This window comes from Brugia malayi (assembly GCF_000002995.4).
Source record: "Brugia malayi strain FR3 genome assembly, contig: Bm_v4_ChrX_scaffold_001, whole genome shotgun sequence".
In the NCBI taxonomy this organism is placed as follows: domain Eukaryota; kingdom Metazoa; phylum Nematoda; class Chromadorea; order Rhabditida; family Onchocercidae; genus Brugia; species Brugia malayi.
The window spans coordinates 17,530,415-17,557,314 of NW_025062479.1; the positions used below are offsets into that span (position 1 = coordinate 17,530,415).

Sequence of the window (26,900 nt, forward strand, 5' to 3'; positions counted from 1 at the left end):
CCTTCGCATTTATCCATCGGCGCAAAATCTTCTAATGAAGCTGAACTACAGTAATTTTATCCGGATAAGTGTGTAAGACCGAATAACAATGATGATTAATACCAATCTGGAGGAAAACAAGGTACTGCTTTCACTACTATACGTATAAAAAGCATAAAGTGAAACATATCATTAACAATCCACAGGTTGCACTGGGACTATTAAGGGAAGACGATGAGTCTTATTGAGTCAACAAAATTGAATATAGAATGATGATCGAAGGGAAACTCATGTTCGACAATAGCGGAAAATTCGAAAATTTAAGTTGTAAAGCATACAGTTATACTTTAACATAATTACAGGGACTGGTGTTGAAAGCAGGCATTTCTCCAAGAAAATTCTAAAGCAAAATTCGAGTATGATAGCATTTTACACGTACAATGTCGATATTGTTAGAAAGTCTGTGAATGATGTCCATCCATCACAAATACACCTCACCACGTAATAACCTACCCATGCAAGTAAGCATGAAACAGAGAGCTACTTGTCATTTACTTCAGTTCTTTTCAAGGGAAATCTCTTTCCCACTTATAGTTAATTAAGTAAAGAACAAACCTTCAGAAACAATCCTTCCCCCTCCATTCATTTTCTTATTTTCCAAGTTTAAACCCTATACTTCAGACTTCTGAAACTTTAGTTCATAAAAGAAATTACTTGCAATTAGATATACGTCGGGTAAAAATGACTCCTTATAATTCAATAAGACAAGGATGTAAGCTCGTTGAAGCACAAATATGAGTTTACCTGTATATTTTCCCAATTGAATTTTTACACAAATTTAAATAGCCATCCAGCACTACACTCCAGTATTTCAACGCTCCCTGCAAAAAACTGTACAGCACAATAAAAGCAAAAATACAGCATTCAACAAAATTAACTCACCTGTCACTTCCCTCTATGTTTATGCCAATCCATCCACTTTGTTTTTTGAATCGTCCTACTCGCTCTGCAATTCGCTCCCCTAAATTTGATTTTATTTCCTAAAGATTTAAAGCTAAGTCCAAATCTACAATCAAATACCCAAACCGACGTTGAAAAAGACCCTCAAATGCACTAACTTTATTTGGTTCAAATTCATGAAGACGGAGGACGAGCTTGTAAAAATTAGAGCAACTATAAAATACGAAACATGATGTGCAACAACAAATGAAGTTTTGAAATGCGCATCAAAACCCATTCTGAAAACCATGAAAATTTTTCAGAAATATTCCATTTTCTTGCACATATTTCTCCTCGGCTAATTTTACTGGATAGTAATGCTACACGAATACAAAACTTGGGAATCAAAAAAATTTATCACGACAGCACTCAAATCTGAATTTAAATCCGTAAAATTATCAAAACTCAAACATTTCACTGACATCCTTAATTTAAACTATATTTTTTCCACCGTTGCCAAGTGGAAAAAATTTTCACATTCCAACCACAACTTACCTGATAAAATGAAAGCTACAACAGTCAGCAAACAGTCATATAATTAATGGCGAAAATACAGCAATCGTGAAAAAAAAAGAAACTGAAAGCTGAATAAACTGAAAAGACCCACCGTTCGTAACAATAAAATATTGTATAAACCAACAAAACGGAACAAGCACGAAAAAGACAGGACAAGGCTTAGCAGTTGATGTTACTATAAAATTAAAAAAGTAATGAAATACAATTAAGAGGCAGACTGTTAGCAATTCACAACGTTATGCCTATAAATTACAGCAAAAGTTAAACTACGTCTGATTTTAATCGAAATAGTACAGTGACTGGGAGTTTAATCATTCCTATGATCGTAGTTTCCAATCGTGACCATCTGCCCATTCACGATGATCAAAGTAATAAACAATAAAAGTAAATAATTGAAATTGAAAAAAATCTAAAACAAGAGACGTCAACAAATAAAGTCACCACATTTCACTTGTTTTAACAACACTTATGAGTTCAATTTCTAACCGAACCTAAGGGAGATGTGAGAAATAAAGAACTGAATAAGCGGGATAAAGCTGACAGAAATATATCACTTTTCTTTTTAACAACCAAACCCATAACATACTTCAAAAAAAAAAAAGACTGTCGTTACGACAAGTCGCAAATTGTTGAAATAACATAAATGAATAGTGATGAAATTATGATCCCAGCTAACAACTATTAAAACTTCACAACAATCGATTTTTGATGTGGCGCACGTCCAGTATGATTACCTAAAATATATAACGCATAATGAACACTGCAGCGATTGCGTAAATCAGCTAAATTCAAGTAGAAAACAATTCATTTATAATAGATACCAAAGAAAATCACATAATTTCTAAAAAAAAAAGAAAACTAAGCGAAGCACTGAAACAAGTAACACTGCCAAAACTCTAACCGTTCCGTCACTCGCTGATGCACCAACTTTATCACCTCGAAAGTTCCAACCCACTTCGAAGATCCCACCATCACTTAAGCTCCCCGTATGGCTTTGAATTAACTTTCCTGACTGAAATTTCAGATTTTACTTTCTCAAACCTTTAGCACAAAGAAAAGGAAAAAAAAAACTTCGTAACAGTTATAATAAAAGAAAGTTCTAGCTTAGAAAAATTGAAAAACCAGATAGAATAATTTGTTTTCCAATTTCCCTCAGTATTCAGTTTTTCAATAAGTAGTTTGACGACTGCAATTTTGAGCGAGATAAAATGCGATTTACGAGAGATAACCAAAATATATCTAGGGCTCTCAAAGCTTCTGAAGAATATACTGTATTCCGTTATGCCGGCAAAAAATCTTAACCTGCACATCCCAAATGTAAACAGAACGATCGAATGAACCGGATGCAATGTATTTTCCATCTGGTGAAAAACCAACAGAATAAACTGGTTCCGTGTGCTTTGTCAACGTTCGAACACACATTCCTCGTTCGATGTCCCATAATCGAACTGTATGATCGAAAGATGCACTGCAACTAATAATCACTTTCAGAAAGAGCTTAAATTTTAATCAAAATTTAAACGGATATAAAACAACTTTAAACACGAATATTTTATTTAAGTCGTACAACAGAGAAATTTGTCCACCTTACAAAAACAAAGAAAATTACCTTGCGAGCGTATAACCAATTGGTGACCAGCGTATTGTATAAATCTCTTTATCATGCGCTTTTAAATTGTGTACCACATTTTCGTAATTCATTGACCATACCTGAGATACATTTTAAATTGAAGTGCATCGTATCAAGAATAAAAAGATTTATTTCATCAAGGTACCTTCACTGCTGTTTCTACAATTCCGTTACATAAAATACAGCAAAACTTTTCAAACAAAAAATACCTTTAACGTCATGTCGTCGGAGCATGAAGCCAAAAGCCGTGAATATACATCATACTTCACAGCATTTACTTCATTTGTATGGCCCTGCAATGCATTTAGTTGCTTTACTGACATTCTTTTTGAAGTGGAAAATAGAAATTTTGGAAAGAAATTTCATAAACGGAAGTCTTTGTACAACATTTCAAAATTTGACTAATTTGGAATGAAGTAACATAAAGATATAGAAATCTAGTAAAAATGAAGGGGTGACTGGATTTAACAAATGAGATACATCCCAAACAACACAGTTTTAAATATTAACTTAATAAATTGAGAATTTTAATAGATTAAGATTACCTGGAATGTTTTCAACGGCTTTTCACAACCTAATTTGCATACATGAATGCACATATCTGTACTACACGATGCAAATGTATCATCTGACATCCAGTCAACATCCAGTGCTGAACTACTGTGAAATTGAAACACCTGCACCTGTATACCTTTAAGTGGATCCCAAACAATGGTTGTCTGAAATTTTTCTTAAAGAAATTCCCCATAAAGACAACTAATTAAAGAGCCTAAATTCGAAAATTTACACATTAATGAAACTTACATATATTAAAATAAGAACAAACATTATATACCTTATCAACTCCAGCACTAAGGATCTTATCACCCTTTTGGTTCCACTTCAGTGCAAAAATTGGACCTTTATGAGCCCCCAGTGTATAACGCAGCCTTCCTAAAATAAAAGCTCTGAATATGAACTGCTTCATTCATTAAGGTTAAAATTTAGTGAATTGAAAATAAATACTACAACTCACCATCGGTGGCCCATACGCGCGCATAACCATCATAACATCCCGTTGCAAGTAAATCACCGGTACACTGAAAAATAATAAAGCAAACTAGCATGCGAGAATAGTGATAACATTGAAACTATTCTTAATGGCCACATAAAATGTAATTTTTCAAAAATGTTTCGCTAGGGAATGACTTCTTGGTATTCTATAAGGAGTGTAATGCTCCAATGCCCCTTTAAAAATAACCTAGATATCACAACAGTTTTTCCGTCAACCTTCTGAATCCAAAATTAAAATCTGCAAAGCAGAAGGAAACATTTTTAATCAATATAAATACACAAAGAAATGCAAATACTCAACTCTAACTTTCGATTAGGGTTAGCGTTGAATATTTTTTAACTTGCAATTAAAGACAATCTTGAAATAATAGCACCCAGACAACAAAATAACCAAAAACATCAGAGCGAATGCTTATTGGTGGAAGACCAGATATTGTTGCTAGAATTCAAATATGGGTAGCTTGGTACCACAGAAATTATGCAAAAAAGTTCTTTTATTCCACAACACATAGAGTCACAAGTCAGTTCAACTAACCCAATTGAAGCTTGTTTCGTGCCAAGTCAGAAAATAACTAACACTATATAAACAATATAGCGACACAGGATAAAGATGACACATGTCAGACGGATAACTACGACCTTCACAGACGTAACATTCGAAAGGGGAAAAAAATCCATCAAGAAAAGAAATGTTAACGAACATTCCAGTCAAGAGACGTAACGTCCTTATTTGTTGGAGGGTTTTTGTCATCTTTTTGCATACAGTGTTTGAGCACTATTGAATTATCATGGATAGCTTGGCATGATGTTGTTGCTAGCTCTGAACCATACACATTCCATATACGTGCCGTACTATCACCGGACCTTAAAATTAAAGCTTACACTAATTCGGAAAATATACAATGATATCCGTACCATGTGAATCCGTATTCACGCACTCATACTAATTATGAAGTTATGGTCCATTCCATTAATTTATTGTAGTTGGGATCTTTTTAGCTTGTTTATTCAATAAAAGCAACAGAAGAGTTTCGTATTTCTTTTAGTTTTTTATTTTTTATTATTTTTTTTAAGTTTCGTATTTTTAATTTCTGGCAAAGCTAAGATAATGCGGCTGTCTTTTAAAGTTCGATTAAGCCGGTTGGCCATGAAACCTATGAGTCTTCTCAGAAGTCCAGTGAATATGGGAAAGGAAACGAGAATGCCATTGTATATCATTTGCTTATTTCGTTAGTATTGGCCGATAAGATATTTAAATCTGAAGAATTTGAAAGTTTACCCAGAAGCTATGAGATCATTTTTTGGATTCCACGTACAAATGAATACCTCGCTATCGTGTCCCTTCAGATACCGTACCTTAAATAAAACATCCTGGATAAAACTTCAAGAAGACAGCTCAACAGTTCACTGAATCTTTTGCTCTGCAACGTCCTTTTTGTTTCCTCTTCTAAAAGCAACCATGTTGAGTTGCGAGCATTTATTTAATCACCTTATCCCTGCTAATTTCATATGGTCGATTTTCTAGCTGCGCAGTTGAAAGAATACCATTACCATTGCTCACGCGTGGTTTTAAACCATCAATCTCCATCGGTGTTCCATTGAAGTCGCTGTAAATTTTGCATCTTTGTTATCAATTAAAATAAAAAATTTTTTTATAGCACTAAACAGTAAGACCGATTGAAATTTTACATCTGCACGACAGAGAAAAAGATTGAGAAGCTCAATTATTTTCATGCCCTACTTGAACGACAAAAGATTATGAAACGGATCACTTCATAATCATAATATTCAATTAGGACCTACTTCTATTTTCATGATCGTAATGTAACCATATGACAGAGATGACTACGTTTTTCAGCGATTTATCCTTACGAGAAGTTACTTAACTTTCAGCTATGCATAGTTGCTAATTTCTCAAAAGCATATCCAATCTCAATAAAAAATCTACCACTTTATTTTAGTAAGCTATATTTAGTAAGTAACAGACTAAGTTATAGGTGTGCTTAATCAAGGTAGTGGAGCTTACAGAAAAAAATTAAAATACAAGCGGTCAAAAAAGAATACTACACTTTAGTTGACCGCGTGCGTCAGAAGAAAGAATCTAAATGCCAACAGCAACAATTCAAAAAATTTTTGAAACAGAAGACAAGGTAAAAGATTAAATACCCGTTGTTTGCCTGGGCAGCACGAAACTCAGCAGCAGCAGCTTTAGCTTTGCCCATTAATCCATTTTGTGACCGATCTCGCGATTCCCTTTCCCGTTCCAGAAAAAACTGCTTCCCGTGATGTGGAAAGGTGATTGTCGGTTGTCCAGCAATACTACCGGTGGTAGGATGAAACTGCTGATGGTTGTTGGATAATAAAGCCGATGAACTAGTTGTAGGTACTCCCATAATCGCTGGATTTGGACCGCTACCATTACCACCACTTACACCAGACGATTGGCCAATGGTGCTGAAAGATATTGATGTTGCCGACGTTGAAGGGATGACCTGAAATTAATTATGGGTAATTTTACAAAGTACGTTGTATGCTGCTTCTTTTCTAGCTTCCAGTTTTTATGATCTTTGCTAGATGCTAGCTTATCTGTATACAACGAACTTCTCCTTGTTTAAAATAAGCACCTTTCTAGAACAGATTTTATAAGTTGTAAATGTGAATAAGATGTTATAAACCTTTAACTCTCTCGACTTTGAGATCGAATAGTTCTGTTTTTCACCATGAGCTTCGCGCATTTCTCGATCTCTTGATTGTTGTTGCTGCCTATCATCATCCTTAACGGCCGGATCCATCCCCATCAACTTCTCTTGTTGCTTCTCTTTAATCTTACTACTCGGCACTTCATTCAGAACTAAAACATATGCGAATACATTACACATTCAGTAGTAGGATGAAATCAAAACCCCATTTCGTAAAATGCTTTTCTCACTAACCGATCAACAAAAGTAACTGCCTGCAACTACTCATTCAGCATAGAATATTCGATTTTTCTTATAAAGTCATCAAAATCTGTTTAGTGTTATTATTTGTTACAAAAATATACTAATCGGATGATGACACCGAAGATTTGTATCTCAATTCTGATTCCACACGACAAAAACACTCAAATGATAGCAAACAAAAAACTGTTTAATAATTTCCTCTTTATGTTTTACGGTATACCTCTATATTCAACGCAAGTGTTAATTTTACTACTCAACAACTTCCAAAAATTAATATTTTAGTCATAATTACTTTCACAGAGTAATTTTCATATCATGATTTAATTTCTGTACTAGGTTACTTACCCCTTAAATGCTAGTTTTTGCAAGCTTTACCTCTACTGCAAACTGTAGTATTTGCTGTTATATTAAGCTAATACTACCACATTCAGCCTATTTGACAACGGAAATACATCAAATGCCATGCAATTCTTGTTTCTACACTTTAATTTTTAATAAATTTATCTCATAATTTTACTTAGTTGCTTTTTGATGTGATGAATAGTAAAAGGCACGAAAAAAACCCTAACTGATCAGAAAAATTGCTGAATCACTTTCAATCCTTGTTTCACAACACTACATCATCACAGTGTTATTAAACTACTGGAATATGAAGAAATGACCCTTGATATTGAATCAGAGCAACTAGTGCATTTTCGGGGTAGAGTGGCATAGACCGCCTATACTGTTAGCTTCATTTTTTACAGTGGATCTACAAATTCTTATCCTTTTGCATATTAACTACAACTCTAACACCTTCGTTTTTGAATATAGCATTTTTATAATCAAAAACGTAGCTTGCTTTTCAACAGAAATAAGTGCTGGAATAAATTACCAAATTAATCCCCGACCAGTTTATAGTTTTTGGCAGAAAATCTGTTCTAGGAATAAATTTTTCATCATGTCCTTTCCTTGCAAGTTTTTTTTTGTATTTGAGTACCAGCACCTACTGATGAGTGTCTTACATTGCCAAAGTCAAATGATTACCTGCTTCAAGCAGAGATAAATTTTCCACCATAATTTTTTCAGTTCGTGGCTCACCGGCGGCACTCGTGCTTGCCACAGCACATGCTTCGGCCTCGGTATAGTAAATACCCTTCTGCAGTGTTCCAGAATTCGGTCTAATTTTAATAATGGCCAAATGTTTTTGTAAAAACTCCTGTTCCAAAAATTCAGAATACCGATCCTCAACGCATAACATATAACTTATCTCATGGAACTCCTTTACAGATAAATTTAACGGTGAAAGCAAATTTAAAATAGTTGTAAAAAGAAACCTGTATGATATTAATTAATGCACCCATGGGCACATCGTTACCCGCAGCTCCAGACTCGAGAACACGTGATTCATTGGCAAATGTGTAAGCCGTATGCACAAAACCTGCATTTAGCAAATTATAGCGGAAAAAAAATTTTTATTCACAACTGATATTTGTCAATAATTAATAAAATAAAATCATTTTGAAAGTGCACTATAATACCCGAAATACGCAGACGTCTAAATAACCTAGTGAAGATTTGAGAAACAAGAAAACTTTTCAAAATAAAAGATTATGAAATACAGACCCTCAAGAGGTATGAGAAATCATGAATCAAGTATCTATGCTCACTGATGATGCTTAAATTCAGTTAGATATGCAAAGCTATAAACTATTTAACTTCTGACTCGCAACAAGAATTGACATTCTACTGCATAAATAATGTGCAAATAATGGCACACATATAATCCAAAACTGTAACCACTGTCACTATCTAACTTTCGTAACCATCAAAACTGCACATACTTTTATTCCATGTTTTACTGGGTTATGCTAAGTGGTGCCGAGTACAGCAAATAATGTCCTTAATTTCCTTTGCATTCTCGCATAAAGAAACAAAGAGCACAAGTGCTGTAAAAGGAAAAAAAAAACATGCTTTTCGCTGAGCAAAACTGCTGTTTGACGAGAGGTTGCATATGTTTCCCAACGAATGATTTCACTGAAGCTTTATGATTGACAAAATAAAAAAACCGATTACAAACGAACCCGATTCATGTAGATATCTATAGATGATAAAATTGACGTCGTCACTAGTAAATGTCATCTTCCAGCAGTGACACCGGCTGTAGCAACCTCAGAAATAGAAACAAATTAAAATCAATAAAGTAGGGTAACGATACGCCAAGAAAAGACAACCCCGGGAAGATTGTCGTGCACGGATGGTGCATGCCAGCGTGCACTACAAGTGCCTAAATTACAGCAGCACAGCAATAGCCAGCAATGACCACGACAATTTACGGAGCAAAATACAGTTCTATCAGTGATATATTTTCTGTGCACTAACAACTGCTAGTTCGTCTGTCGTTCTACCTCGTTTATGCAAATTCCTGAAACATTTTCCAAAATTTAACAAGACACGAGTCCTGGAAATTCAAATACGTAAATCGTGATGCATAAATTGAAGGAACATGATCATATCAGTGAGTGAAGAATCAAGCTCAATGAACATAAAATTTTCGTAATCTGGTGTAGGAGGTATACATTAAAACAGTCTGGAACCTGAAATTTGACTGGAAGTACTGTTCCGTGCAAATAATATTAACTTTCGTGACTCTTTGGACTTCTCTATTGATCTGATCAATTCAAAAAACTGTTGAGAACTTAGAAGCCATGGTATTTGCCGTATAAATAAGTGAAACGATAAACAAGCGAAGAAAGAGTAGGGAAATATGAAAGACGGTTAGATCGTAGTTTCTTGTTTTAGTAATCGATATTAAGAATACAATATTTAGATTGCCAGAATTTTTAATGTTAATAAACACCAAAATAATTTATAATTCATACAAGATCCCTTTCCCTCCACTTTTACTATTTGAAAATTTGAAAAAAATAGTGAAATAAAACTAAAGAAAACTGATGGAAAAAATAATGTACTATAATGGATAATAAATTAGTAATAATAATCAAACTAGATCACATTGGTAAAATACTATATTTCTTATCAGTCCAGAACTAAATAACAAATAACCAAATGCTAGCTAGACTAAAACATACATCTTCCTGGAGAAAACTAAAATACATAATGGTACTACCAGAACAAAACAACAAATCCTGGAAGATATTTAGCACCAAAATTCGTGTTGTAAATATATTATTTCGACTTATGTCGACTCCTCAGTGTGTTCTTTATTTGTTTCCACGAACTAAGTTAAAACAAATTTATTGTCACAACAGGCAAGTGATGTGCACAAACGGATCCATTATATTTCGACTTAAACGAAATTCAAAGCTCCTTTCCTCCTGAAAGTTCGACCTCTTTCCAATTCCTGAAATAACCAGAATTATGAAACAGCAACAACCTGCAGTTTTTTTTTTTTTTTTTTACAAAGAAGGAAAGTTGAAAATCGTCCCTTCGCTATTTGCTCAGAACGACCTTGAAATGAAAAAAAAAAAAAAAAAAATTAATGACGAGAAATGTTCCATCCACTTCGTCTCCCACCAATTACTTTCGAGGACTTACCAACTGTCACCCTATTCCCTCTCTTCGTTATTTCCCAAGCAAGAATGTTTTCTACCCAGGTCAATAAGGATTTAAAAGTGACTTGTTCCAAACTTAAAGAAATTTAAAATTACTTTTCCAAAACTTAGGAAATGATCTCACTTGTCATACAAATACCTGCAAATCGCTCATATCATCACAATTTTATAATTAGATTCAATGACTAAAAGCAAACTCCTTTGCATACAGTTGATTTTATTATGGAGAGTTTCGAATCACAACAGTTTCTTCACATCGGAAAAAACTACCCTTCAAGCCTAATGCTAACGTTTTAGCAGCAGTTTGAATATGATGGTTGCAAAGTTAGCAAATCTTCGAGAACAACGCTTCAAAGTCTCACGTTGTATATAATTCTCAAAAACCAGAGCTCCAACTTCCAGACGATCTAGACGACCTAACGTTGAATTGGTTGACTTTTAAAGATACTGTGGTGATTCCGAATAATTTTCAATGTATATTTCGATAACTGTCCTAAAACTACTGTGACTTCAAAAAAGTTATGCCACAGATTTTAAAGAAAAATATTCGTAAATCTACAGGAAAATAAAAGGTAGCAATAGATTGAAGATAATGCAATGAAGAGTTTGAAATATATTGAAATATAAGATTTTTTAGAAATTAAACTTAATCCAATAGCACGAGACAGCATGATGACGCAAACTATAGTAAAACAAAACTTCTGCAATTTTGAATTTACAACTTTTATCGCACAAGATATTAAATCATGTAGTGGTCACTATGCTCATTTCTAAATTACGCAATAAAGTTTACCCGGTCAAAGAGGGATTTTGACGATTCCGGGGACTCGAATATCGTAAAAAGAATGACTACTTTCCAGATGTCTCGTAACTGAAAGGACGAGAGAACGACTTCTGACAATGCAATGTGACGGCCCCTCACTTCCAATTCTTGCAACAGTGCAGTAATAGTAATAGTAGTGAGCAATAGGAGCTGATGATAAAGAGAGAGAAAGAGAGAGAGGTGGGAGAGAAGAGACCCTTTTTCTGGTAATCGTGTAGCGAAAGTTTACAATTGATGACAAATGCCGGCGACACTAATGCCTGCAGATATATGGATTTCACTTACGTCACTTTTATTCGTTTCACTTACCACTTTTTGTTTGATCACTTGAAGTACTCACACTGAGCTAAGCAGTCGTCCAGCGCTTTGATTAGCATGTGACAACAAGCAGGAACTAGTTTGCTTACCGTCGCCAACATTTATCTCATTCATTAAAGTTTAAAATAAAACCATAATTACAACACGCGTTCGCATCTGTATCCTTGTATAAGTAGGTCACGACTTCTATGCCAACATCAACATTAACTTGAGGTTATTTTCCAAAAGAACAGATGAGATGAACAGACTATGTGATGGTTTTTTTCTGAGATTTCTCACAACCCGTTAGTGTCGGTCTCAAAAGCTTCCTGATTTCGAGTGCATTTCCGATATAAAATAAATACACTTTATGACTGTTATTTGGAAGTAGTGCGCTGATACTACCTTCACATCCTTTTACTACACAACCGAAAACGTAGATGTGTTACAGCTATGTTTTCAAGCAAATACAATACATATTACAGTAAATAAATGAAAATGTTTCAGAGAAACAATAAAATTACAGTAATTACTGAATACAGACTTCACATCGTGAGGTATCCATTATCATATATAGGAAAAATAATGTTCAATCCTTCGTAATCGTTATAGTCTGGTCAGTGTATTGGGAGATAAACTAGCCGAAATATATCTTGGTATTATTTAACAACGACACTACTTGAGAGCATAATTTTACGAACTTCACACAAATAAAATTCCACAAAATGTTGGACAGTTCTAGCAGTGCTTTAGTGTTGCACATAGTAAATCAATAAAATGGGGTTATCAATCAAAGCACAAATGATAAGTGCTTGAGATAACCAGATAAATAATTATAACATCCAACCAAACTCTATGGCTTAATGTTGCTGATAATTGATAAAGACCACTAGATCCGTCCTGCACACATAAGGAGAAAGTTTTCCTCCACTATTCTACTCAGTTCAAACCCCTGATCGGTAGGCTTATTATAATATGTTCGAAAAGCTGATGCTCAATGACAACATGCGTGTTTTTGCGGCACAACTTTTGTGAACCTTTAGTTAAGAACAACAGACACTATTATCCAAATATGCTTTTATTTACATGTACGCTTTTTGGATCACTCAAAGTGTCACTCCTCAATAAGGTAAACAGGAACGAATAATACTGAGCAAATAGGAAAGTTAAAGAGATGAATGACCACCTATGTCTGATCGAGATAAATGCGATATCCAGGAAGTTTTAATAGGGAAACGTAATAGTAAGGCACCTGATCTGTGCTATTTCATTACCAAAGTTTTAAGAGGAAGTCTTCAGCCCTCTAGTCACCCTGCAATGTATCCAACCAAATCAGGGATCAAACCGAGAAAACCACTGGATGCTTACAGATACAAACACTGACACATACGTGCATACACGTACATATATTACTCCAAAGATCACGCAAAAAGTGTCTACTGAAAGCCATCATATTTCACTCTTATCATGAAGCTCTAAAAAAGCGAGCAGTCTTTCAGACTGACTCCTTCGCAACCCGTGCAACATCTCACCAGCACATAATTAATTAACCATAACCGCTGGCTTTATCACCATCGAATGATCGCACAACACAGTAATCGGACGTTCCGCACTGTGCATACTACCGTTGCATCCATATTTGCGTTGTAGCACCCCTGCACTCTTTACGGGTAAGTAAAGCACGCGGAAGGAGGCGTGCAAGACGATGCACTACGCTACTATTTACCTCTAAAATGTTTCATTCACATTTTCCCAAGCTACTTTATTCATTCTCCACAAACTGCATACGCTTTGTCCCCATCTCCACTCGTCTTATCCGTGCACGTAACCTTCTGACTATATGTGCACCCATTTATTTATATGTACAATTCCCGCTGCACACAATCACATCACGTCGGACCTCAGTTCATTCCTCTTTGGAAATGTTGCATTGATGCAGCTTTTCCATTTCATTGCTTCAAGGAATGAGTCACCCACTTCTGTCCCTTACTTACCACTAAATTCGTGCAAAATGTACGTGCATGAAATTCATTGGAAAATTTATTAGGAAAGTGGCGCACAAATAGCTGTCATGCGCACCAGCAAGAATATTTCCCCTGCCTGCCTGACATGTCCAGCTGCTAATCAACCAGCAAACTGCATAAGGGGACAACAGAGAGTGTTGGAGAGAGAAACAGAGGGAAAAGAATACAACTGTGGGGACCGTATAGAAAAATCTCTAAGGATGGCACTACTACGAAAAACTAAAGAAACGGGGACCGTACCATCTGCAAAATTGATGGCTGGCCAAGTGCTTTTGAGACGTGAATGATGAAGAGTCTGAAGACTCAGAAGTGAGGGAGATGAAGAGGAAGCGTTCGAATTTCGGGGCGAGAGAGCCTTTTGTACTTTTCATGGGAACGGGGAGAGAACATTGTGCTCATTATCGGGTCACGTGCTGATACTTTCTTAATGAGTTCAGAGATTAGAGAGAACTGACTTGAGCTTTATGCAGATCCATTCGTATACCTACTTTCCAGCTTCATATAGGACACAAACTGCTTGGCATATCTGAGCTACTAAGGAAAGACTCCAAGCTAATCCACATTTACCCTCTGTCACCAGCCCAAAAAAAACTTCGACCACAAATAAGTGTAGTACAAAGAACTACTAGTAACAAGTTAACCTTATTCCATTCTATTTTCGAGATATTTCTTCAAAAACTTTCCGAGGGAGTAATTTACATACATTCCTTACGCAAGTCATTGGTCGTCCTAACATCGTAATAATTCTTAATAATGACTTTCCAGGCTAGATCATTACTAAACCTGTTTGCTAAAGTGACCAGTCTGGCTAATAAACATAAAGATTTAATATCTGATGCTCGTAGAGTAGGCGCTAATTATAATCGAGAAGCATAACCAGAAAATGACGTACTTTAAACAGACACACATGTTCTATCCAACCGGCATACTATAAGTAAATCTGACGTGAGAAATACGTCAAACAACAACAATAATTAAGGATGCGCAATCCTGAATGACACATACGTCCGCACTGCCATTCACTCACCTAATCAATATATTTCCCTGCACATTATGTTTTTGGGCAGGGACCGTCTCATAAATTCAAACAATGCACTACCTATTTGAAATGAACCAACCATCCCACTGTGTATGCCGACATCTGTGAATCTATGAGGTGCACGTGTGTGTGTGTGTGTGTCTGCACGTAAGTGTACGTGTGTGCACGCACGTGTCTCTGCCTGCTGGTTTTTTATACTCGCATATTGAAGTTAGTCATCTCCAGCATATAATCGATCGATCCTGTCAAACATCCCTTCATCCCGTATCCCCTGTCTGTCTGCTTCTCTGCTTCTTCCCATAAAGAGTACTCGGATATTGGTGTGTGTGTGTGTTTCTATCTTCCCGTGCTCTGCCTGCCAGTTCTTTATGCTCTATCCTGTAGTTATTTTTAACATCTGAAATACCTAAAAGTTTTATCTTCGGGCCAAAGGGACTAGAGGAGTTTGGAGGATAAATCCGACGGTCACTGAGGTCTTAATCTAAGTTAATTTTCCTCTCTACACAAGTGAATTCTTGAAATTGGGGAGGAAATCTGAGATAAAAATAAAAGTGCAACGGAAAAGAACTCGTTTAGTGTAAGTGAACGACGATGTAAGAGAGGCATAGTTTGTATTGTAAATTCACTATGCCTTCTCAGAATGGTCAACAGTAAAGTGGTTCCTACAAATGTTTCAGGAGATGACGGTCAGTTTATGAAGATCTCAACAAATCTCATCTGGTTGTCAGCATTCCTAACTGATTATACAGGTGTGTGGGAGGGGAGCTTCTGTGTAAATTATATATTCGTCAAAGTTCTAGTAATAAGGTATAATTATCGATTTTTGAAGTACAAAGAAAATGACAGACGCAATGCCATGCGCGACTGGCGTATATCACGTTGATTTAGAGGATGCTGGTCAGAGTATTCTCACAATAGCATTCCGAACACCAAATAAACGCGACGTGTTCTCGTGTTTCCTTATCAGTATGTTGTTGAAATATCTCGGATGATACCTTCCGGTGACCACTAGATGCCCATTTTTCCCTCTGAACTGGCCGTTTTCAATTGGAGTCTTTTGTTATTAATACTTCATAGTACTCCACAAATAAAGCGGTTATTCTGAGCTTACTGCAGAATAGGTCCTTCTTAGTGCTTATCCGGCAATGCCTTTCACTTCATATTTTAAAAGTATCTCTGATTCTGGTCGACAATCCTCTATGTGGTTCCCTTGTTTCTTCCTACCTTTAAATGCTTAACAGGGAAGGTGTATGTGGATGAGAACCCTTCGGATCGATTAGAACTATGCGGGAATCGAGGAGAGAGTTTAAACCATTTCCCGTTTTTTTCTACGTATCTCTTCTTAACAACACCTAAATTTCTGGTAGTTGTAGAGCGAAATATTATTGAGCAAAACTTTCGAAGAATATTATGACGGGAGTAACAACTGTCCTAGGTTGTAATATTTACATTTGGTTAGTTTAATTAATGAAAGTGGAAATCCAGCAGGGCAGTACTCCGTATATTGGATAAGTGTACATTTGGAGTGGGATAAGAAAGGAGAAATGTACAGGTGCGTTTGTTGTAGTAGTAGCATTATTGAAACAAATTTGAATTTTTGTGTCATTATTTTTTGTTGGGGAAGCTGCACTTTACTACTTTCTATATCTTCCCGGTCTAGCCTTAATCTTCTCTTCAGTCTTGCTCAGACGTGTTCTGTCACAATCGTTAAGCACCCTATCAAAACAGTACCTGGGGGTAGGTACATAGCCCGCCAGCTGCTCTCCAACGTCACTTGTTTGTATGCTTGCTGCTTTCACATAACCTCGCATCGCTCTCAGGCGAACAGGGCGTATGCTCCAAATTCCAGTCTACGATTTCCGGTCACATGTGCTATTTGCTATAGCCATACTGATTTGAGGGACCGTATCATTTGTTGAAATGTTTTCATTCGGTAATTTTCACGTTTTGACATAACGGTTACCCGATGTATGGAATCGATGATTTATTTTTCATTTTCCATGTGATCCCAAGGTCCTCACATTTGGTGGCACTTTGTTATAGTAAATATTTGTCAGTGCAGTGTTTCCAGATTTTTTCTTGCTGTGAATTTCGATGATACGGGAAAAATCTGGTTTCGTTTCTTTTTTCTGAAAATCATATTTAGTGGACAGGAAATTGTGGAATCTCATTCCTGTCAGTCAGTCATCTGTAAGCATTCCTGTGGATTATCTAGAAAATTTTCATGAGATTGCCATGTCATTTTACACTTGCTGCTCGAAATTCATTGCCATATCGATAAGATTTCCTTTTGTGGCATTGCAAGAAGAAGAATGCTTTATCTCGCAGAAGATCGGTAAGCAGAAGTGGTTTCGTGCTCTGTAGTGATGTAATGGAAGTAGGCGGAAATCCTTCCTTGCCTTGTTATTGAGCATTCTCAATGGAACGGCAATGACGATGACAGCAGCGATCTGAATTGTAAAACATTCCTGCAAATTATGTACACACGGGAAGAGAGTAAGAATGGAACGGACGAAGATGTGGTGTAATAAAGGGGCAACGACCCTTCTTTCACCTCAACTCATTCAAATCTTTTTTTGTTGGAAAATTGAGGGACCACCACGCATAACCTTAACTTTATTCCCCATTTGCATAGCTTTGTTGTCGAAATATTATCCTTCCTCAAACTTTTGTGATACAAAACTCTTGAGGTTTCAGAAATTTTTTTGGAAAAACATAAAACATCTGAAGATAAATTTGATGCTATTTTATCGATCTTCCATTATTTTGGATCCAAGTTTCGAACAACACTCTATGTATTTGGTATATACTTTTCTTTTACGCTTAGTACGCAACCTTTCTGCTCAATTAATAGACATTGTCTGGACATCTACTCATTCAAGAAGTAATTCAAGGAATATTTTCTTTTTTATGTTTTCTTCGTGTTATTCAGGTTGCTAGTATTTCAGACTCAACATCTCAGACTACTTCCATTTGAATAAGTTCTGTTTGTTAGATACCACATCCGCTTTTAACAGATTCAAGAAGATTATATGTTTGCAAAATCCGTCTATACGGACTTCATAACTGTTGATAATGGTATCTAATGCTAGGTATTTCTTACGTTTATATTAAAATGCAAATAAAGGCGTACCCGACCGAGGAATGGAAATGATGATGCAGGTTATGAAAATTAGTCCATCTGTAGTAGGTGGTATAGAGGGATAAAGATTTGGTGCCGAAAAGTGGTGATGGATCTAGGATTAAGAATATCAGTGTCCCCTGTGACATCTTTCCCATAATTAACATTCACTGTCACAATACTGCAAGAAGCATACGGTAGTAAATGGGTTTTCATTAGTTTCCAGTTCACATTCATTGTAAATTCACAATGACAGTAACAGCAGTGTTCTAATGAACGAACGTTTTAAGGGTTAAACAAAGATGAAAATCAAACGGAACGTTGCGGAATGTGTCTTCGTCTTCGACGGATCAGTTTTGCTTTTTCAGGTGTTTTGCTTATTTTTTCCAACCCAGTAAGCAATTCGTGAGCTATGTGATCCAGAAATTGACCAAATACCCATCCTTCTTTTCCTGGCCCGCCCTAAAAGTGATTTTGTCTTGATGCCAAAGGATTAAATTTGTTCATTATTAATATTATTAAAGCATGATACATAAGAATTAATGTCGAACACCACCTTCAAAATCGACAGCAAATTTTAAGTGAGCTTTAAATGCGAAGTACACTTAGGTGGAATGTTTTATTCCCGAAATAATCGTGTTCATTTCATTCCCTTGCTTAGTATAAGTTAGTGTTTCATTATTACCATACAATTTACTATTGAGAAGCAGTGCGCCGGCATTGCATGTTTCAAAAGTTCCATTTCGTTCACTTAATAACAATTGATAAGGTTAGGCTAGATAATTTCTCCTAATCTTTTCATCTACTGAAAGATTTCTTACTTTTCATTCAGTATTCTAATATGACTATGTAAGATTTTCAGATGATACTGCAAAAATTTCTTTAGCGACATAACTGCAAAGTACGGAAGTTAGGTTATGTGCTTCGATGAAGTGCAAAAAAAAAGAAATTAGCACACTTATTCAGAATTTGGCATATTCATTACAACTTCAGCAAAATCTCGTCAGGTTTCTCATTTAATTTTGGTAGCTTTGCAGAAAATGTAAAAAAAATAAATTAAAGTATAAGAGCTGAATAAATCTAACAGAAAAATACGTCCAGAGATGCCACCATATCCTCCGATATCAATTCCTTGGCGAATGATTATCTCTTTCCGACCATCAGATCTATATTCAGAGTCACATTACCGAAGCGAATCGGGATTTTCATGCTGAGTACAAAATTATTTTTTTATTTATTATTATTATTTTCGTTGGTGATGAATTTTAGAGACTGAAGAGAAATGAAAACCTGTTTGGAGGGCTCCAAGCATTTTTGGAGCACCAATCGCTCACATGTGTCTTATCATTCATTAAATCACGCAAAAAGGAAAAACAAAGTTTGATGTTCAACTGTTTTATAAAAAAGGAAAGCAAAGATTTACTTGAAAAAGCTATTGTAAAACACTTGATGAGGAGAAGCGATTTGCATAACATCTGGCTTAAAACGCTAATATGCTAGCTGAAGTGAAATAAGTTCACGTTGTCGCACATTTAATTTCGGTATACCACTACGTTATTCAATCCCCCAAGTTACCTAATCAATTTAAAGAGGTTAGTACATCACGCTACTCCAGACTCGTACTTTTTACTCAAAACTTGCCATAATTTAACGAGAAATTTTACCATATTAAGCAAAGCGAAATTTTGCCATATACATTTGTTGACCAAAGGTATCCTATATAATTAAAACTTCCAGTTTCTGAAAAATTCGAACCCTATCATTTACATATGATATTCAAATGTAGCATCTTAGATTTCGAAAATAAGTAAAAATAAGTATAGAAAAGAATGTAAATGCAACTTTTCCTTTACGGGATAGGGATGACTATACGATCTCATTATATATATTCATTGTTGATATCCACTAAACATCGTCGGGAATAATGTTTTGGGATTGCCTACATTTTCAAAGGTGACGTTAAATTATGGTCGTGACGAAGTATTGTGAGTGTTGTCACTATTAACTCTTAAAGTCACACATAACTTTATCATACTTATAGTTTTGAAAATAATATTGTAACAAATAAGATGATTCATCAGAAATTATATTGAACGAAGATTTCACATCCCACACTACTCACAATGCAGATCAGAGACATATACAATGTATCTCATTAGTGACCATTTTATTACCTTATTTATGCATCGACGACGCATAGGTTACTGAAGGAGGACGTGGCTAAAAGAACCTCCTGAAGATCTCTGCCACCATATCTGATCGTTAAGAATTGCATAGTTTTGATGAAATAAATGACCATTCTCAAGTTTTTTCTTTTTTTTGAATCTTTCCATGATATGACATAAGTTCAGTTAAAAGTGCAGAATGAAAAATCGATCTGTTTGAGATTCTAAAGCCATTTTAACCTTTTACTGAAATAAGAATAGCCACATAATTTCTGGCATTCAGTTTCAAAGTTAACAAATTAATGGCCTCAAAGCAAACATTAAAAATCTTCAATCGTACAAACCGAATGTTTCTGTCGAACTGGTGTTCTTACAAACATGGTGTTCTTCCGAAACAAGAAATCCTGTATCTTTCAGACCTTCCGTTTGCAAATCGTTGATTTTAAGGCAAAGTGATAAGGAAATTCTGTATAGAAATTTTAATTCATAAAACTTAATAGGATAGGAATGCACCTGCTGAAGATATTAAATATTGCATCTATAAATTCCATATAAATAGAATTGGGACATAATAATTCAACTTTATTCTTTGAAGTGCTGCATAGTCTTCCACATAGTTACTATTTCACGCTTTTCAATTAATATGCGGAAACTGTAATTCAAGTAGGGCACACATTATGCAAAACAGGACACACAATAATAAATTTGATAAGGCAAGCAAGAATTACAAAACAGAAATGATAATTCAGAAGATACAGTACAGCTAACACGCCATTTTTCAAAAAATATTCGGAGAAAGTAGTGGACAGCCTTCGAAATGGAAATCACAAGGCCAATAATGATGAAAATGAAGCTTGAAAATCAAAATGAGCTCATGACTATACATCCAGCTAAGTAAGGGTCAAAAGAGCCAGCACTCGAGACAACGATCATAAATGAATAACTGGGAAAAATAGAACTTGAATAAAAGCAGTGATACAAAATGATATGAATTATTCATTCCTTCATACGATTATAACGTACAGAATAAACAAGCCTAATCCTATGTTTTCGAGCAAATTAAAAATAAATTTATATTCATCAATTTCAAGATCAAATTTTTAAGATCAAACGAGCTATTTCCTGTTTTAAAACATTGTTTTTTCTTTTTGAGCGTATTACCTCGTTTCAGTACTTGCAAATAAATAAAGGAAGTAAGGTAGTTTATTGTTTAATAAATTCTTTAATGCTGTAAAATATATATTTTTTTTAAATGGGAATCGTAGGGAGTCAAAGAGAAATTTCTGTTTTTTGTTGAGAGTCATCAAACTTTATTTCATCGAAAATGTGATTTTAATCATAATCCGCGGCTCCATTTTGCAAAAATTTGACCAATTCATTGGGAAGCATTTGGCGATAGCGTAATCCGTCATTATCATTATCAATAATACTAATGTCACCATTAATCTCAGAATTACGGCAAAAAATTCCAACTAAACCACAAGGATGAAGTAGAATGGATTGTCCAGCGAGCTCTTTCAGTGTGGAAGGTTTGAATGTTGTAAGACTAAATAATGTTGGACAGGACGGCGAAGCTAGTTCAATTAATTTTGAACAGATTTTGAGTTGTAACTGGCAAACCTAAAATAGATTAATAGTAATATAACTACTAATCATTTGTCAAATTCCAATTCTTGTAACATAAACACGACTAAAAGCCATTAAAATATCAAGCTTCGCGATTGTAGTGAAAAAGGCAACAAACTCCTAGCATAGCAGCTTTGTAAGCTGGCATCCTACGGTCTTCAGCGATTTTCGTTACTTGTTTATTGGTACCAGTGAAATTTTCATTATTTGGATACATTCCATTCAGCGCATAACTTGACAGTGATACTTCATCGTTTTGCTTAATACTGTAAATTAAACTGCAACAGTCTCGAATTGAAATGAATTTGTAATACATTTTAAATAAGTTTCGGAAAAAAGTATACTTCTCAGTAACTTGTAAAAAGCTTTCAAATATGTAATAAAATTATATTAGCTGGCGCAAGTAGTAAGAGAAAAGAGTTCCTTTAGAAGCTTTTCTGATATTTTTCCATGGTATGATACCTGTTTATCTGTCTGACCAATGCAAATTTTTCAGTAAGTTTTTATAACATTACTAAGTAATTAACAAACTTAAAATGATTCGAACTACATTACGACAGCAATCTTTTTAAGGGATCGCAACAAGATGGATTATATAAAAACAGCAATTCTTAACTTCTGGGCATGCCGATGACCACTTCGTGATGCAATATTATATTGAACAATTTTTTAAGCAGCAAAACATATCTGAAATATAATAATTCATTATAAAAGTCATTAGCAATTCACAGCAATCTAAATGAAAACTTCTGAAACGCAAGCAGAAAAAAAAATACAAAAAACAAAAAAAAGTGAAAGAAAAAAATGGAGAAAAAGTTTTGGTTAACAGAGACAAATAAAAATACACGAAAAAATGCAGAAAAATCGAAGTTTTAGCATGTAAAAATCCTTTTGAAAATACTAATTTCTGCAAATATTACTTCTGCAAAGTATTATTGTTCTGATTACTGTTACAACTTTTCACTTTTCATATACTCCGTTCCAGTTCAGTATGTCATCGATAAAAGAGTAACTGAAAGTCTTCGTCCGGCGGAAACACCGCGATCAGTAGTCCGCCATATAGCTTTTTTGTTGCAGAAATTTCAGTCAAATGTGGTTAACAGTTTGTAAGGAACAAACTGCGACATTTTCGGCCGATTTAATGTTCAACGTTATTCCGAAATACACATAAATGGGTAACCAACCATTGCCATTGTTTAACGGAGTGATAGGATGATAGGTTCAGGAAGTTAGGAGGCATAAACCAGATAAATCCACAATTTCTTTCTTTTTCTTCCCTTTTTTTTTTGCAAAGACGTGATTTGTAAAGGCATTTGCCTGCGGATTTATAATTTAATGAAATAATAAAATCCCAAGCTGCAACTCTTGTAGAAGAGAATGTTTAGGAGATATAATCAGAATGCCAATTCTCGGATAGCAGTAGCTACCAAGCACATCTTTCCAAGAATATCTACCTCTACGTTCTTGAATTGCCAGGAATCAGATCGAGCTTAGCCCGAACAGATTAGATTTCTTTAGTTTCTAATATTTGCATAATGCTCTCAATTCTTAAGTAGCTTTTGAAATGCATAAACATTCATTCTAGCAAGAGATTTTAATTAGAATCTCTGGAATGATGAAGTTTGTGGTAAAAAGGAAATATTTGTAAGGACTCAATTCATCGATGTTGAAAAAAAGGACTTGGAATAGTTGAGAACAAATTTATAAATGCATGCGAAAGCAATTACGGAATGAGAAATGCTTATTAACAAAATGGAAATGATGAATTTTTTAAAGAAGGATGAACGATGAACTCGAGTAAATCAACCTTTAGTTAACATTCCCTTAGTCTTTACTCTCCACATTTTCCATTAATACCAACCTATGATGGTTCTTACAAATAATATCAGTTAAATTCTCACTGATTATTCTCTTTTCTTAATTTCGCAGTTTTACTATTCATTATTCATTGTGTTTTTTTTTCTTTTTCATTTAGACTATTTTATAAGAAGCAAATATATTGTGCAAATTGCGTTTCAACTGAATTTAAAAAGAAACTTAAAAAGATTTTCTATTTTACGAAAGTCTGACAAAAGAAAATTTTTCGAGAATCAATTAAAAAAAAAAAAATTAATATAAAAATAGAAAGAAACAGTTAATCTTCATTTCCAGGCTTGAAGTATCTATGAAGTATGCGATATTTCTTTCAATGATGTCAGGTGGAGCATGCAGAATGCAACTGCATGCTTGCTCAGAAGAAGGGTTACATAATGATTAAACCATCAATGATGTAATGTTAGTTTTGTTCAAGATTGATTGAAGTAAAACAGTTTGACAATAGGCGCAATTACTTTTGATGAGCTCAGTAAGATACACCTAACTGTACATAAACAAATAACAACGGATATGAGGGAAATGAATAATGAGAGAAAGAAGAGCTGACAGGTTGTTAAGCATAGTGCAATTGAGCTTATTGAATAATATTTCTGCCGATACTTAGCAGCTACTTTCTTATGATTCGATACACTAATTGGCACATTTGCATGTTTATGGAATTGAAGAAAGTAAGTGCTATTAAACCATTCTATATAGGAATAAAAAAGAAAGATGAAAAAAACTGAAATAAAAGGAGAGAAATGACCTCATCGCTTACTTCCATTTGCCTTACGACACTCTTACATTCCAAGAATATAGAAAGGTGACATTTATTGGATTTCTCCATAATTTTAATTAAGCATGTGATATGGGACTATGCATGGGGGACCTCAACTGATTTTTCAAATAAGAAGTATAAGCCGTACACATTTTGGATTTACTATCTGCACCTTTCATTTGTGGAAATGAACTTTAGGAATTATGCGGAATTAATCTCACAAAACGAGAAATAGTATTATACTGCAGGCTCAGAAAGATGTGTATTTATTTCATCGAATTCGGGACATAATAACTTATCAATTTAATGAATTTATTAAAATAAGCTGGATTTACTTCATGTTTAATGAATTTGTTTTTATTGTTCTGAAAAAGAGTTTTCTCTCCTTTTTTTTTGTTTTACTAAGTCAAAACATGAGGTAATAAAACAAAAAAAAAGTGATTGAAAAAATTGATTTTAATTACTGATCTATGATTCATGTTGCACATTCTTTTTAGTTTACAGTAAATGGCATAAGTGATAGTGACACTCTAAAAGAACGCTAAAGTAGGAACTGTTGAGGTCGTTTCATTTACAGATCTCCGACTTCAACGATGAAATCTTATCAAATAGAGAAATACATGGCTAAAAGAGAACATTTTAGTATTTTCTTTGTATTAGTGCACTTGCTCTATAAGGTGAAAATTTGATTGAACAATGCCTTCATATCAGTGATAAAATAAACGAAAAAGAAACGATGACAAAATAATAAGTTTTGTTAGAAGAAGCTGTGTCGTGCAGTTGTGAATTACAGATTGAACTTCACATGAACTAATATCCAAAAAATACATCTTTAAGATGTTATTTCTTCTCTGTTATTAAGCAAATACTTATTGAAGACAAATAAGCTTGCTAATCATTTATAGAAATTAATGAAGCACAATTCCTTTCATGCATTCAAAAGTGAAAAAACTTTTGTTTGGAATCACTGCAATTATAATTGTTTAATGGAATAAAACGATCTATTGAATGAGCCATAGTCATCTAACATTTTCAAAAAAAAATAATAATAATCCGATAAGGCTATATTTTATCAACTGGAAAAAAGGGAAAAAATATCATCTTAGTAGCCTTTTATAAAAAAAAGCGAATATTGGAAAACTGCACCTAACAATAACAGCTCAAACAGCACTGTTGGAAAGAATGAATGATCGATGATTAAGCGGAATAGGACGTTGTGCTTCAAATATCCCTAACCAAAGGTATGTAATTGATCTTTCCAATAAATCTCATTTTTCAAATAGTTCAAAACTTACAAGTGCATTTGTCTTGCCGTGAGACATACATCAAGCAGTTTAAATTAAATAAAACGATGTAGCGTATTGAATTTAAATGTGTGAAAAATCGTACTCGATAGTTATCTTTTGTTCTTATATCTATGTGGACTGTATTAAGGACAGTAAATTAAATATCAGTATTAACTCAGTTACTAGTAATCAAGTTCTATGTAAAGCTGTGATAACGTTATCAATACCATATTATTAATATGAACCTTTTCTCCCAAAGGTCTTAGGCAATGGATACCTACTATAAAAAGTGTTGTGAAGTATCCTGTTGTAGGCGCAAATATCAAGAAAGCGCTAATGAATAAGCAGAGAAAGTTTATAATAATCAAATAAGGGTACTGTAGTGATGCTGACGCATTCTTGAATATAGGAAATGATGGTTAAAAGCTTTTTCAGTTTAGCAATACCCTTCATCAGCTTTTTCTGTAAAAATGGATCATGAAGAAAGAACTTTAGATTTAAGTTTGGTGTCACCAATTTAAATATACTCCACCTAATTTATAAAATTTCCCGAATCAATCCAAAGATAATTATCTTTAATGTAATTTGTCTCGACAAAAAGTGCTCACCGAATTTTGTATGTAATTATTCAGCATTTTCATCATTATACAATTAACAATGAAATGTCTGAAGCGTTAAAATTACACAAATTATAATCATCCACTTCTTTTTTTTTGAACAACTTATTTCAAGAAATCCTTACAACCTCTTAGAATATTGAAATGAACAAACGAAATGAAATGGAAGACCCACGCTATTTCAACTGATGACAGTCTTTCTTAGAAAGCTTCAGACATATCTGTTACAAAAACATGGAATAGATGTAGCAAACATTCATGGTAAGAAGAAATATAATTTGGTATGAGACCAACGGATTGAATCACTTCTACTCGATTTCAATTCAAGAATTGTGGTGCATCAGTACAATAGCTCCTGCCACTCTGCACGCCACTTATTCCTTCATTCACTTATTCCTTCATTAGGTACAACTTCAAACTCTTTTCATTAGCAACAGACACCGCCATAAATATCTCTCTCTCTCTCTCACAAATACAATTGCTTTATCCGTTGTGAAATATCCATAGAGACAATTTTTTATGAGATAAAACAATCAATAGTGTTATCCCTACAAATTACACCAAAATCCACATACTTTTGGAGGCACTCCTAGCATA

The 26,900-nt window shown here is 34.5% G+C and overlaps 3 protein-coding genes across 4 annotated transcripts; all 3 read right to left on the reverse strand.

The window, feature by feature from the left end:
* Nucleotides 1–2,183: 2,183 nt before the first annotated feature.
* On the reverse strand, nt 2,184–9,240 carry Bm9541 (Uncharacterized protein; the record flags this gene model as incomplete). Its single annotated transcript, XM_001897958.1, has 16 exons — nt 2,184–2,228; nt 2,396–2,506; nt 2,797–2,962; nt 3,104–3,204; nt 3,334–3,417; nt 3,670–3,843; nt 3,960–4,057; nt 4,140–4,203; nt 4,879–5,041; nt 5,457–5,533; nt 5,667–5,784; nt 6,344–6,669; nt 6,853–7,028; nt 8,146–8,344; nt 8,436–8,539; nt 9,183–9,240. 16 exons carry the CDS (start codon nt 9,238–9,240, stop codon nt 2,184–2,186), a joined length of 2,064 nt encoding a protein of 687 aa, XP_001897993.1.
* Nucleotides 9,241–18,286: 9,046 nt separating this feature from the next.
* Bm9543 (Uncharacterized protein) lies at nt 18,287–19,329 on the reverse strand (the record flags this gene model as incomplete). 2 transcript variants are annotated; one of them, XM_043075199.1, is made up of 3 exons in its annotated part: nt 18,388–18,439; nt 19,063–19,143; nt 19,268–19,329. In XM_043075199.1, the coding sequence occupies 3 exons, from the start codon at nt 19,327–19,329 to the stop codon at nt 18,388–18,390; spliced, it is 195 nt and encodes a 64-aa protein (XP_042931133.1). The 2 variants fall into 2 exon arrangements, with proteins under 2 accessions (XP_042931132.1, XP_042931133.1); XM_043075198.1 differs by lacking the exons at nt 19,063–19,143; nt 19,268–19,329 and adding an exon at nt 18,663–18,719 and having other exon boundaries at nt 18,287–18,439.
* Nucleotides 19,330–21,474: 2,145 nt separating this feature from the next.
* On the reverse strand, nt 21,475–22,084 carry Bm9544 (Uncharacterized protein; the record flags this gene model as incomplete). Its single annotated transcript, XM_001897960.1, has 2 exons — nt 21,475–21,762; nt 21,887–22,084. 2 exons carry the CDS (start codon nt 22,082–22,084, stop codon nt 21,475–21,477), a joined length of 486 nt encoding a protein of 161 aa, XP_001897995.1.
* Nucleotides 22,085–26,900: the final 4,816 nt, after the last annotated feature.